Source organism: Chenopodium album, chromosome 5, assembly GCF_948465745.1.
Source record: "Chenopodium album chromosome 5, dcCheAlbu1.1, whole genome shotgun sequence".
In the NCBI taxonomy this organism is placed as follows: domain Eukaryota; kingdom Viridiplantae; phylum Streptophyta; class Magnoliopsida; order Caryophyllales; family Amaranthaceae; genus Chenopodium; species Chenopodium album.
The window spans coordinates 11,054,636-11,069,424 of NC_137838.1; the positions used below are offsets into that span (position 1 = coordinate 11,054,636).

Sequence of the window (14,789 nt, forward strand, 5' to 3'; positions counted from 1 at the left end):
AAACAAAAACTAAAACAAAACTAATCAGCTAATTAGAAAAACACGCGCCCAATCGGGCGAAGGGCCGCCTGATCGGGCCCGCCTTTTTACTATGCCCCTTGTTGGTATGCTGCGCCCGATCGAGCCTACGCTCACCCGATCGGGCGCGGCTCCTTCCTTGATGTTGCTTTGCGCGCGCCCGCCTGATCGGGCGTATGCTTGCCCGATCGGGCCCGACTTCTTCTTCGAGACTTGGATTTCGATTGGGCTCGATTCCTCGGCCCAATCCGGATTTCCTCATCGGGTCTTGATTACTTGATCCAATAGCCCCGGTATCACATACCGAACCCTTAATCACCGGCTCTCACCGATCCTGGGCTTCAAGAATGGTCGTGTCCTTCTAGCTTCCGTAGTTGATCCATGAAAACCCGGGAAAATACTCCAAAAGTGCAATTTCCTGTAAAACTCAACTAAAACTACGAAAACACTAGAAAACACAAATTAGTAATAAAAGTGGCCCTAAAGAGCCAAAAACACTACTAATTATGACCATGGAACGGGGTAAAACACTATATAAATTGGACATATCAACTAATATGTAACAATTTTTAATCAATTTATTTTCTGATTTTCAGAAATATTATTTTCTGATTTTTCAAAATTATAAAAATTAATTTACAAATTTTCTAAAATGATTTAAATGATTTTTGAAAAAAAAATGGGGAGGACACACTTTTATTTTTATTTTTTTAATGTGTGGCATATATTAAGCCATGTCATATGGCTTATGGTGATCAAATTTTCTTTGATCACCTTAGAGTTTTCATTTAAAAAAACATTTTATGGATTTACTAATCCTTTACAATGCAAACATCTAAAATGAACCATTACATATATTATCCAAAATTCACCGAATAATAGTTTTAATTGAATTAAGTTATAATTTTGGAGTTTTTTTATATTATAACAATTCAATTATTATTATGAAAATTAATTTCATTTAAAATTATTATTATGAAAATTAAAATTATTATTATTAAGAAATCACAAACTCTAATAAACTTCCTTAGCTTATTAGATGACCGACAGAAAATATTCGGAAAAAATCGACAAGAATATGGCCTTTTATAAAATTCAACTAATTGTCTATTGATATGTGATTGACCATATATAAACTAATACTACCTCCGGTCCAAATTACTCGTAACTTTGGGGTATTATTTGTGACATATAAAATATTCCAAAGTTGCGAGTAATTTTGATCGTAGGTAGTATAATTGAACATTTACTAAAATAAAAATAAAGATGCATCAAAATGATTTTTCTACTACAAACTAAATTTACATTTTTATAATCTAACATATTTTTATTTTTTTTATATTATTTTTATAATCTAATAACATACGAAATAGCACATATACAACACAAAATATAGTAAACCAAACATCATTCTACAATAATTATAAAATTACTTTTTTATATTACGGAGTAAAAGTTACAAGAAATCACAGACTAGTATATGCTAGTATATGAAGGGAGGAGTAGGTATTAATACATGCATTTAGGTGAAATATTACTAACCAATCCTTTGGATGCATCATACTCAATATCTTTATAGAATTATAGTCATCTTGGCTCAATTCACCACTATTGGGCGAGATCGGACCCAAATATTGAAAAATCAAGCGCCACATGACACACACGCTAAACCAACCCATGTGTTGGTCGGTGTAATAATTAAGGGTTGACCCAAACCACAAGATTTTTAAGAAAATTATGTTTTGTCAAAAATTATACTTCATTTGTTTAAAATGAATTACTCTTTTTTAACAAATGATTATGTAATACTGAAAGATTTGATATCTCTAATTATTGATTTTTAAAATTTAAAATGCAGAATCTAAAAGTATTTTACATGTTTATATTTTATAAATCACATATTTGATGTAGTGTTGCAGATTAAGGACAAAATTCTTATGAGCCATTATTTGATACAATTGAAATGGAGGTAACCTCTATATAAATAATAATCATATGAAGTATAAAGTATGTAGGTCAACTAGATTATATCTCCAAGCCTTGGCTTACACTCTTCCTACTAGTGCTACACTCTCGTTGGATATATAACTAGTACCTCAAAGCACTCGAGTTACTTAACGATGATAAACTGTTGTTACGAAAGACTAAGGGCCTGTTCTCATACGTTTATTTTCAGTTCAGTTCACTAGTTCAGCTCAGTTCAGTTCAGTTCAGCTCCTAATTTCCTTCTCTTATAAAATATTCAGTTCAGTTCAATTCAGCTCAGCTGAGTTCAATCTATGAAAACAGACCCTAAATGTGGAAAAGTGAAGGCAAAAATAGAGCAAAGATGCTTAGAAATTTTGCTTTAATTACTTGAGAAGGTTTACAACGGTTACTAATGAGATGTGATATCTATTTATAGAGCTCCATGCTAAGTGCCTAGAACTCTGTACTTCACTTTTGTACATTGCTAAGCTAGTAGCATTGTGTAGATTATTTTAGAAGTTTGTACATCACATCCTTGAAATCAAATTTGTGTAAAATCTTCTAGGAGGCTTGTGTGAAAGTTGTAGAACTTTATTAGCAACACAAAGTAACGAAAGTCCTCTATTGTTAAACTGCGTTGTGGGGAGTAATCAATGGACTTTATTGAAGAAACCAAGCTCGAGATTTCATGGGTTTTGAAGAATTTTTAGAATGTGGATTATGAGTAATTGTTAGATTTTTTGTACAGGTGGGGTTTTGTGGGGAAGGTCTGGAGCTCTGCCATAGTTATGGAGGATATGATGGGTTTACACAAGGAAAAAGCAACAAGCAAGAGGGCATCCAAACATCAAGTTTACTTTGATCATCCAAAGGAAGTAACACCATTTAACTCGAGTTTTATAAGGTTAACTTAAGTAGATAATAAATTACACGTATATCCTTCAATTTTTACAAGAGATTAATTACTTATTTACTCATTATATTTATCAGGTATATTAATTGGACACAACTCGGAAAATAATTAGAATTAAATCGTAGTTTTCATTGATTGGTCCAAATTAGGAGGAACCAAATATTAGGCCAATTTCGACCTATGATGTGTCGAATCGTGACACAAGGACACATGACTCTACCCTTTACACCTTTCATCTAGGCTTAGAGGAACATAAATTAGAATTTAGAAACCACCTTGAAACTCTTACATGTGCAAAGTTTTTGATTTTCTTGGAACTGACATGTGCAAAGTTTATGAAATTAATTAAGCCGTTGTATGCAATAAACTCAATATATACATGAATTTCGAACCTCAAAAATATTCTATGAGTCATTTGATAATTAGAACTACAATTCATATAGTATTTAATTAGTTCTTGCATCACAAGGATTAAAAGATTTGTTGTAATCTTATTTTAGAGTAATAAGTTGAAACTTTAAGTAACATTTTGGCAATAGATTTAAGTTGGATAAGGGAAGCAAACAACGATGGCCCTTTTAAGTATTCACCCTCTCCCACAAGTGAGCAATTTCTGTGTTAAAGCTCCCAGGGTTTTCGTGAACAACTCCACATCTAAGTAAGTTTTATATCTTCTATAATACAGAGTACAAATTTCAAAAAAGGCGAATATTTTACAAAGTTGTACTACGTATTATTTTTTATAGTCTTCTCAATCTCTACTTGATTACATGATTTCATTCTATATTTACTTTTGCACTATTTACAAATTCACTTTAGTCGTCTTATCTAGCGTATACAATTCATAAATGTTATTCAGTGATATAATGTTGTTGAAATATTTGATCTCACAACTACTATTTTTCCAAATATTAATTCTTTTTTTTTAAAAAAAAAATCTAGTTGCAGTCCTTGCAGATGGTTAACCAAAATAATTAATTAATAATCAAAATCATGCATTATTTTCTTTCAAAAAAAAAATAAAAAATCATGCATTATTAATAATATATAAAAGTAAGAACCAAACAAATAAAAGATAGCCCTCCTCGGGCCTCGGCCCCTAAATATTAATGGGCCGATTTTATAGTAAAGGAGTAACTCTTAATTTCAATCATATATGAACCCAATAACATACAAATACATGTCACAATAAAGAGTAGGAAAACTCATTCATACAACTAACAATGTGATCATGCATAAATGTATGTAATTAAGTTAATTTAACATTAAATGTTCTCTTATATTTGTACTTTATGATTGTTACTTTTTCCTGTTGTAGAAGAGCTGAAAATCTAAAGAAGCCTTACAGCACCAAATGCAGAACAATGCATGATCAAGTAACACATTCTATGCCACCCGAAAAAATCGAGATTTTTAATTCCTTGGAAAATTGGGCATCAGAGAACGTTTTGGTGTATCTGAAGCCAGTAGATAAATGCTGGCAGCCCCAAGATTTTCTTCCTGAACCAACTTCAGACGGCTTTTACGATCAAATCAAAGAGCTGCAGGAGAGAGCCAAGGAGGTTCCAGATGATTACTTTGTTGTTTTGGTAGGACATATGATTACTGAAGAAGCACTTCCTACTTACCAAACTATGCTTAATACTTTTGATGGAGTAAGAGATGAAACCGGGGCTAGTCCGACTTCATGGGCTACTTGGACTAGAGCTTGGACTGCTGAAGAAAATAGACATGGTGATCTTCTAAACAAGTATTTGTATCTCTCGGGTCGTGTAGACATGAGAGCCGTCGAGAAGACGATTCAGTATTTGATTGGATCAGGAATGGTAAGAGTGATCATCTTTTTTCCTATAATGCTATCCTCATTTACCCTGTCATGTGAATCCACTTTATAAACTTTGACTGAACACGTCTGCTAATGCACAATTTTAACTATCAATGTTCAACAGCTTTTCATTTTAATCTTTTTTTAGTATAATGCTATCCTTATTTACCCTGTCACGTGAATGTACTTAAACTTTGACTGATCTCATTTACTGATGTATAATTTTGACCATTAATTTTTATTAACTTATCATTGTAATCTTTTCTTAGCTTCCTTTGTTTAACACAATTGTAACTACTCCCTTCGCCCCATAAATACTGTGTTATTCATTTTTTTTTTTTACTTCATTAAGAGTTGTATTGGGTGGGCAGGTAGAATTTGATCCTTTGCTTTTGCGAGCTTAGCTTACTTCTACTTGATATCTCTGCAATAATGCCATTTATGTGTTTTTGTATTGCAGGACCCAAAAGGTGAAAACAATCCATATTTGGGATTCATATACACATCGTTTCAAGAAAGGGCAACATTCGTTTCACACGGCAATGCAGCAAGACTAGCCAAACAACATGGTGATCTGAAGCTAGCACAAATCTGTGGCCTTATTGCAGCTGATGAAAAACGACACGAAAATGCTTACAGCAAAATAGTGCAAAAACTGTTTGAAATCGATCCTGATACAACAATGCTCGCTTTTGCTGATATGATGAGGAAGAAAATCTCTATGCCGGCCCATCTCATGTATGATGGCCGCGATTCCAACTTGTTTGATCATTTTGCTGCTATTGCTGCTCGGCTTGGAGTTTACTCTGCCAGGGATTATGCTGATGTTATGGAGCACTTGGTGAATTATTGGGAAGTTGAGAAGCTCACCGGGCTTTCGCCGGAAGGACGGAAAGCTCAGGAATTTGTATGTGGTTTACCCCAAAGGATCAAAATTATAGAAAAGAAGGCTCAAGACAGGGCAAAACAAGCACCTTCCCTTCCTTTAAGTTGGGTTTATGATAGAGAAGTTAGCCTTTAAGTTCTTAATATTAGCATAAATTTGGATGTACTAAAGTAATTTATGTTACAATTTGGAGAAACTAAAGTTGGTTGTTTATTTCTATGTTTGTTTTTATATTTGTGCTTGTTATGATCAGCTAATTAAGTAGGATCCTAATTCACTAGGCCACCTTTGTTCTTTAATTTGTTGTTAGTTCCTATTGAAGCATAGTGGTTTTGATGATGAGGAACTTGAACTAAAAGTAAACTCAACTAATAAAGATTCTCTAGTGTGTGATCAGTCTAGGTGAAGTATGATCTTGGTGATTGAAGAACCATCTGAAACTAAGAAGGCATGAAGAAGATCTTTATTGAAGAAGTTAAACAAATCAGAGGAAGAGTTCTCTAACAAGAACTAAGTTCCCTAACAGGAACTTGAAGACAAGCATTTTAAGTTCTTTGGTGGAACTTGATATGCTTGGAGCCCAAGTAATCAACCTGGTCATAGTGCGACGCAACAATAATAGTTAAGGTTTTATCTTAGAAATTATTGTTAATATGTTAAGTAGGTTAGTGCACGAAATTTATTAGAAACGTGATAAGTTTGCTTGGTAAATAAAATAAATATGGAAAATAATAAAAGATAGATTTTAGGAAAAGATTTTCTATAAAGATTATTTTCTTTAAAGTCGGTTTGTTAAAAAGATAAGCCTTCTTAATAAATATCTTTTTAAACTTATTTTCGGAAAAGATTTTATCCCACTTGATTTGCTAAAACCGTGTTTAAAATATAAGTTAATTTAACATATTTATCTTTTAAGAAAACCTACTTTCTATACTAGCGTTACTTGTATAAATAGTAGAGAGAAAAATGGTTTAGGTTTTTGTGAGTTTATGCGTGGAGAAATCACAGTGCTGTAATTGAGTAAGTTTACCAAGCTTCTAACTTGTCATATTAGTTTCGGATTTCGTGCATTGCTTACCTATCATACTAGGTGTCTTATATTTGTATTGGTTGGGTTATTTGGGTGAATTTATAGCTTGAGTTACATACAGTTTTGTGTAAGCTTCTAGGTGAGGCTGTGGGTTTTGTACTGGGGTGGTACGAGTAGTTGTGCTTTGGCAGTACATGTAGTACTTTGGTAGTACGAGTGAATCTAAGTGTGGGGCTTAGATTGGGTAGGATAGGATCCTATCAAGTAGCAAGTCCAGTGAGGAACTTGTGAAATAAAGGTCTGTGTCTAATAGGTTGTAACTTGGTGTTTGCCCTATTATAGTGAAATGGTTTGTGTTTGAAATCCCTAAGGTAGGGTCGAGGTTTTACTTCCAGTTGGACCCTGAAAGGTTTCCTCGTAAAATCTGTGTGTTTTATTAAGTTCCTATACGCATTGTTTATTTATCCGCAAAAAGTAGTCATTAGGAACTCTATACAATTCACCCCCCTCTTGTATTAATCGTCTCAACTAACAGTTCCGTAATGTTCTTATATATGTTGTTATTTCATCAACACCTTGCTTTTCGACATGACACAACACCTAAATACATAGTTTACTATGATTGAACATTAATTCCATCTAAATGATCATTGTTCCATCAAAAATAAACATTTACAATAGATTAAATTTAGTAGCCAAAATTTGCCAAATAAATCATATTAATTGACAACTGATGCTTAAATTCTAAAATCAAATTATTAATTTGTCTATGATTTAGTTATTATAATAAAAAATATTAATTTTTTACAATGCAAATAACATAAAGTCCACCTACGAGCGACGGACATTTATGATACATTAAATTCATTAATCAAAATTCAGCAAATAATAGTTTAAGGAAAAATTGTTAAAAATAATACAAATAGGAGCGATCCATTAAAAACAAATCGAACTTTTGATTATTTTTAAATAAAAGAAACTTTGGGGGGTTTCCGCCTAAGACAAGTTATAATCGATTAGTGACTTGATTAGCAGGTTATATGAGACATGTGTCAAATTTTATTGGTTTAGCAATTTAATTTGATTATTTATTTATTTATTCAATGTGTTTGGAAAGCTAAACGTCGCCCTCGAATATCTAACTAACGCCCGCAAAATGAAATAAAATTACAAATTTACCCTTATTTAAAAAAAATTACTCCCCTCAAATAGAATTTTAAAATGGACCAGACCACCCCGGACCGGACCGGACTGAATTACTCGGTCCGGTCTTCGGGTCTTGAAATTCATTTTTCCGGTCTACGGCCCGGTCCGGTCCAAAACCCTATAATAACCGGTTTTGGACCGGACCGATTTTTTTATTAAAAATATGTGTAAAACCTTAAATAATGGTTAAAATTATCCTTAATAAGCTTAGAAAACTTTAAATTTATAAGCTTTTTCGCACTAGACATACAAAAAAAGACGTAAAAATGACGTTACAACATAGTTTTTCCAATACTTTTTTTGTGTTTTTCTAAACTTTATAAAAAAAAATTAGTATTCTTTTTAAAAAAAATTCTTAAATCGATCCAAAGCGGTCCGCTCTGGATTTTGGACTGATTCTTTCAGTCCGGTCCGAGTTCGGTCCTAACTTAATCGGTCCGGTCTTCGGTTCTTAAAATTCTAATTTTCGGTCTTCGGTCCAATCCGGGTCGGTCCGGTCTGGTCTTGGACCGATGAAAAGCCCTAGTCTCCAAAGGTTCAAGCTTTTTCCATATTGACATACACTATTACACTATCAAGTATCAAGTGGTGATAAGAATCAACATTCAATCCGAGCTTATATATTTACAACACAATGAATTAATCTCAAACAACAACAGATTTTTAGTGCTTAATATAATTCAATGGCCTTGTTTGGCAAATGGTTGTTGGCGGTTGGCTGTTGGCTGTTGGCTGGTTCACTTGGCTTGTTTGACCAGCTGGAATGTTTGGCTGTTTATAATGACTTTTGAAATTGGCTGTTTAAGCTGGATGTTTATAAAAGTATTTGGTAAATTTAATTTGTGGTTGTTGGCTGTTTATTAGATAATTTGTGGGCCAACAAGCCAAAAGCCAACTGTTTAGGGTATTTCTACCCTAGACACGTGGACCAATGAGGGGATGCCACGTGTTGAGTTCAGGATGGCCCATGTGGCTCAACATCCTCTTGACACTTGGCGCCCTCAGATATGCCCCTGAAATGGCGGCCTTCAAGGGCCCAAATCCATAGGAGCGCCGTAAAACGGCGCAGCCCACTAAAATCTAGGTCAAATGATCTAGATAGGGGCACGTTCTCCAATGACCCTATAAATAGGGAGATATTCCCCCATTTTGGGGACATATAATCATTAATTACACCTGAATTCTCTCACATCGGAGAAAAAACCTGAGCTTGGAATCCGAGCAGATACCCACCTAAATTTCCGCATTTTATTCTCTACAAGTTTCTAACTTGTGCGTCGGAGGCGGAGCACCACCCAACCGGTGTCTCCGTTTGTTTTGTAGGTACAACTCACTCCGGATCAGTCTTCGTGTTGTAACTCTCCCAAGGGACAAAAACACCCAAAACATTTGGCGCCGTCTGTGGGGAGAGTACATCGAAGATGGTTCAAGAGTCTGTACCACCCCCTAACCGTCTGGGCGAAGACCCAGAAGTCTTTACAGACCATGAGGATGAAGATCCTCAAGTCGAAACCTTTACAGCCAAAGACGGCTCTCTCATAATCAAGCGCATCCGGCCCAGAGAGACTCTGGAGCGGGGTGCCTCCCAGGCGGGTGCAAGCAGACCCCCCGGGCAGCCGGAAGGGGAAACCCATACGGCAGCTGGATCAGCGCCTGTCACCCGAGACGAGCTCATGAGATTCATGACAAGTTTCAAGGGTGAAATTAAAGAGCTGATCACCCAGAGCCGGGCTGACCCAAGTAGAGGTCAGTCGGCCAAGAAGACTCCTCTGGAAAAGGGGAAGTCAGTCAAAGATCGGCAGCCCACTCCTCATCCAAAGGAGAAGGCAGCCGGGACCATTGATTGGTCAAAAATTCTCTTCCCTAAGGGGAATAACAATAACTCCCGTCGGACTCAACAACCGGTGAGAAGTAAGAAGTCATCTCTCGATGCCCGGGAGCTCATCAACCGGAAGAGAAATCAACAGCTGTGTGAGTCGGCTTCCACGTCGAACTTTCCTGACAGCTTTAACAATACCTCTGCCGGGAATGCATCTTCCTTGCATGAGAGTCAGACAGGCGGTAATACCGTCCATTCTGGCCCTCATATGATTGGAGCTGTACCGTATGTGCCTACTCAGGTCTACGGCCAGTATCCCCCTCATTTCATGCAGCCGGCCCTCTTTGGAGGTCAGGCGGCATATCCAAATGTCCAGCCATTGGACTGGCAGCTTCGTCTGCTGTGCCTGGGTGAACAGCCTTCTGCGTTCACCCGGGAGATAGCCGAGGCGGCACAACCGACCAAGGTTAAGAATGTGTTGGTTGGTACCTATGACGGTACCACCAATCCGGAAGACCACCTCATGGCTTATACCAACCTCATGTATCTGCAGGGGTTGGATGATGCCACTTGGTGTCGTTTCTTCCCGGCTACATTGAAGGGCATCGCCCAACAATGGTTTGGTAATCTGTCAGCCGGGTGCATTGACAGTTTTAGGAAGCTTGCCTTCCTATTTGCTTCCAACTTCTCAATGAACATCCCTGCTAAGAAAACAAGCCTTGATTTGAGCACTGTTAAGCAGGGAGAGAGAGAGGCGCTGGGCTCATATGTCAGGCGGTTCAATCTGATTAGAATTCAGATTCAAGGACTGTCTGATGAGGTAGCTTTTACAGACTTTTTCAAAGGTCTGAGAGACGGGTCAACTTTTAAGTTCGACCTAGTCAGAAAAGGGGCTTTCACCTTACAGGCGGCCCTGAGGGAGGCGGAAAGCTACATTCAAGCTACCGACCTCTGATCGCCTGGAAGCCAGTCAGACTCAAAGAGGTCCGACAAGCAGAAAGACAGCCGGTCTGCCCAGCCGGCAAAAAGAAAGAAGAGAGCAAGAAAAGAAAAGAAGTCTGGGCGGTTAATGATTCTGACCAGCCGTCCCAGAAGAAGAAGAAAGAGTTTAAACTGTACATCCCCAAGTACAAGTTTAATAAAGACTGCAACTCCATCCTCATGGAGATAAAGGACCGGCTGTCCATTGAGAAGCCGAATCCTATGAAGAGTTCTGTCCAGACACGGAACAAAAATAAATTCTGTCAGTTCCATGAGGAGGTCGGCCATGATACCAACGACTGCTTCAGTTTTCAGCGGGTGTTGGACCGTCTGGCTGACAAAGGGCTGTTGAAGTCCTACATTTCTAAGTCCCCAGCCGGGGCAAAAAAGAAAAACAAGGGTCAGTCCTCCAAGACTACCCCCCAGCCTGCTAGTAGCTCGGATACCGACAAGGAGCCGGTCTACACAATAGCAGGCGGGTTCTCCTATGGTGGCCCTACCATCCGGGGCACCAAGAGCCATCTTCGAAAGATGGAGAAGGATGATGATGAGCAGGCGTTTGCAAGCACCTCCTTCCCAGATGTCTTGATTACTGAGAAGGACAGGGGCAGTGTCCGCCGTCCGCATGATGACCTGGTCGTCATTGAATGTAAGGTTTCCAACCAGCTGGTTGGACGAATCCTTATTGACACCGGCAGCTCATCAGATATCATCAGCCTCCGGTGCCTGCAAAAGCTGAAATACAATGTCAGCAACATGCATCCGGTCACCCACCCCTTGGTTGGTTTTGGGGGTGGGATGGTCTACCCAGCCGGAAGAATTGACTTACCCATCCGGTTGGGGGAGAAAGGCCAGGGACGACATATTGTCGTCAGATTCTTGGTCGTTGAGGAGTTGACCGCCTACAACATTATCCTTGGCCGACCAACTCTCAACGTAGCCAAGGAAGTAATCATCCCGTCTCTGATGCTCATCAAATATGAGAGGGATGACGGCTCTGTTGGTTCCCTGAATGGGGATCAGAAGACGGCCCGAGAGTGCTATCTCTCAGCCGTCCGAGATACCGTGGCCCCAGGCGGTCAGGAACCAATTGACCTTGACAATGTCAAGGATGCCGATCCAGCACCTGCCCCACCAGCAGCCGGAAAGAAAAGAAAGGCACCTCTGCTGGTAGAGGTGAAGAAAGAGAAAAAATAGCAATCACTGACCGGTGAACGGTCAGATGAGCTCCGTCCCCAACCGGCTGGTGAAAGCATTGATCTCGTTCTGGATGACAGCCATCCGGAACGCACTGTAAAGGTTGGGACGGTTGCTCATGCTACTTTGGGTGCAGACTTGCACCTTCTGCTGAAGGAATTCAAAGACATTTTTGCCTTTGAAGTGGAAGAGATGCCAGGCGTCAGCCCGGATCTTGCTGTCCACAAACTCGCCGTGGATCCTAAAAAGAAGCCCATCCGGCAAAAGAAAAGAAACCACGGTGAGGAAAGAAGTCAGGCGGCAGCTGCCGAAGTCAAAAAGCTGCTTGACGCCAGGTTCATTCGGCCCTGCAACTTTCCCGACTGGGTGGCCAATGTGGTCCTTGTTAAGAAACCAAATGGGACCTGTAGACACCCATTTGTGTCTCCCCAAAACCAAACTCGGTGATGAGTGCCTTTCACGTCGAATCATAATCGAATGAAACGAAAGTGTGGAAAGGTCTAGTGTTGCGGAAAGTTTTATTTCTTTTCTCTTCTCCCTGATTTTGAAAACTTTATTTTAAGAAAACAGTCGATCCAGTTTGGTTGGTCCATGATATGGGTCCAATAGTGGTGTAGTTGGATGGGGCTTGCAAAGACCTTTCCAACGATATATTATAAGCCCAATTCCGATGAATATTGAGGAAGTTATGGCCAATTTACTAAACTGGGCCCGGTTTGAGCTTTATGTACGACCCAATGATCTAGGGGAGAGCCTAATATAATTTATCATTCCTAATGCAATTAGGAATGGTTTTAGTCTTCTAGAATATTCTAGAAGGTTCTTTTCATTCCTAATTCAATTAGGACTTTTCAGAGTTTTAATCAAGATCAAATAGCATTTTCGAAGAAATTATATTATTTTATCTTCCAGTACGGGAAATTTATCAGATTTTCGAAAACGCGTTGAAATCCAGTTTGGCGTCCAACCCCAGGCCTTGGCGCCAGACGCTAGCCATTGGCGCCTGGCGCTAGCCACTGGTGCCTGGCGCCAGCTAGCCAGGGTTGGCGCCAGCTAGCCAAGGTTGGCGCCAATCCTGTTTTGCGATCGTCAGACTCTATTTTGTTAAATTATCTTTTTTGGATGATTTTATCTATAAATAACGTATTAAAACTCCGTTTTCGATAACGAGATTACATCAATTCTTATTTCAATTCACCAACTCTCATCAAGATTTTCTTGATTATTCTCTCTCTCTTTTCTAAACTAGCCTTTTCTCAAATAAATAATTCCGCATTCACAGGATCTAGAAACACCTAGCCATATTCGAAGTTGCCTTCGCCCTAGACGTGAAAGGTTTTAATTTATGAGGGTTTGGTCCTAAATCTCTCTTTCGATTATTTAATTTAATTGCTTTGATTATTTTTTTTTCCTTGAAGTTACTAACGTGTGTATTTTGTTATTAGAAAGAGGTACGAGGCATCCAAGTAAGTACTTTAATTGATTTATTGATTTATGATGTAGAAATCATGTTTATATTGTTATTATAATTCCTAGTATCATGTCTAGGGTAATTTTAATATTAAATATGATTGCTATGATGCCTTTTATTCTCTTCCTAATATTTATTCATGTTAGTATCATGTTAGGGTTAAAGATTTGATTTTTATTGTTTAGTGACATGCTAGGGTTTGTTATTAATCTTGTTAGTATCATGCCTAGGATCTTGCTATACTTTAACATGATTATGATTATGATTATGATTGATATTATTATTATTATTAATGATGTTGATTATTTATTATGTTGCTTGATTATATTTATTGTTATTGCTTGATCACCTTTTATGTATGTTTAAAGGGAATTTGTACTTGTAACCACGCTTAATAAGATAATTAATAATCTTGTTAGGGTTAATGTGATTATAATTCAAGTGATCGCCAATAATAGTTTATTTGTGCATTAAATTCAACCAACATAGATTAAACAAGTTTAGGGTTAATTCTATTGATTGTATGTTAGTCAGAAAGCGCACATGAATACGAGCAGAATAAAGTAGAGGCCTATTATTAGGGCAGGTTCAATCTCTTATAGGTTGGATTTGTACCATCATCCCCGAACCCTTATTTAGTTCATGACCTTATGGAGTTGACGATCTCTTGGATCGTTAAGGGGTGTAACCGTCATCCTATGAACGGTTTACAAGTTCCTTAAAAACTTGTTGGCGACTCTTTTGCTCTATCTTCTTCCCTTTTGGACGCCACCGTACTTTAGTGTATGATCACAGTGGGGTTCAAGCTAGTGGGATTTTAAAGGCTTGAAATTATTCCCTACAGTTTTTTGGCGACTCCACTGGGGAGGATTTCTATTTTAATTCCTGAATTTGTTTCGGCAATGATTTAGAATGAGTGGATGAGACTCGAAAAGTTCTAAGTATTTCATGTGCGTAATTTTGATCAACATTATTGTCATATGCATAAAAAGGTTCTCATTGGAAAGACCATCCGTAATGAGTCAAAAACATAGGATTTTACACGTAGGAAATTTGAGAAATGTCTTTCACAACTAGGACTGAAATAACACCGCGCAAAACTGGATGATTTTATTGAGCACAGAAAGCTGCTGAGGCATGTGGGAAGTAGCGTCAGGGGCCAGAGCTTGGTGCCACACTTTTAGCCGTAGCGCCAGACGCCATTATTGGCGCCAGGCGCTACAGTTAAAAGTTGGCGCCAGTCTCTGTTTGCTGGCGCCAATTTCCCCCAATACCGAGCCAGAAATATGCGTTCTGATTTCGACCGGTTTTTCGTATTGTTTGCTCGATCCTACTTCCTGATTGAATTTTTTCTCACTTTTCTGAAACCCATATGTGTTCTACATATGGACATAACCCTCTGGGAATTCATGCTCTATCTACCCGATTGAACGCTCCTGGAAACAAAGGGTACATCTGAGATGTTGAATTCACCA

General features: G+C 38.1%; 1 protein-coding gene across 1 annotated transcript; it reads left to right on the forward strand.

Moving 5' to 3' along the window:
• Positions 1–4,263: 4,263 nt before the first annotated feature.
• Positions 4,264–5,745, forward strand: LOC145630428 (stearoyl-[acyl-carrier-protein] 9-desaturase, chloroplastic-like). Its single transcript, XM_081682686.1, has 2 exons — positions 4,264–4,725; positions 5,185–5,745. The coding sequence occupies exons 1-2, from the start codon at positions 4,264–4,266 to the stop codon at positions 5,743–5,745; spliced, it is 1,023 nt and encodes a 340-aa protein (XP_081538812.1).
• The last annotated feature ends 9,044 nt before the right edge of the window (positions 5,746–14,789 follow it).

Bases quoted from the DNA above. Each gene is read 5' to 3' on its own strand.
- LOC145630428 (XM_081682686.1), top strand. From the start codon at position 4,264: ATGCATGATCAAGTAACACATTCTATGCCACCCGAAAAAATCGAGATT. The intron at 4,726-5,184 runs GTAAGAGTGATC...TTTGTATTGCAG, and splicing joins ATTTGATTGGATCAGGAATG to GACCCAAAAGGTGAAAACAA.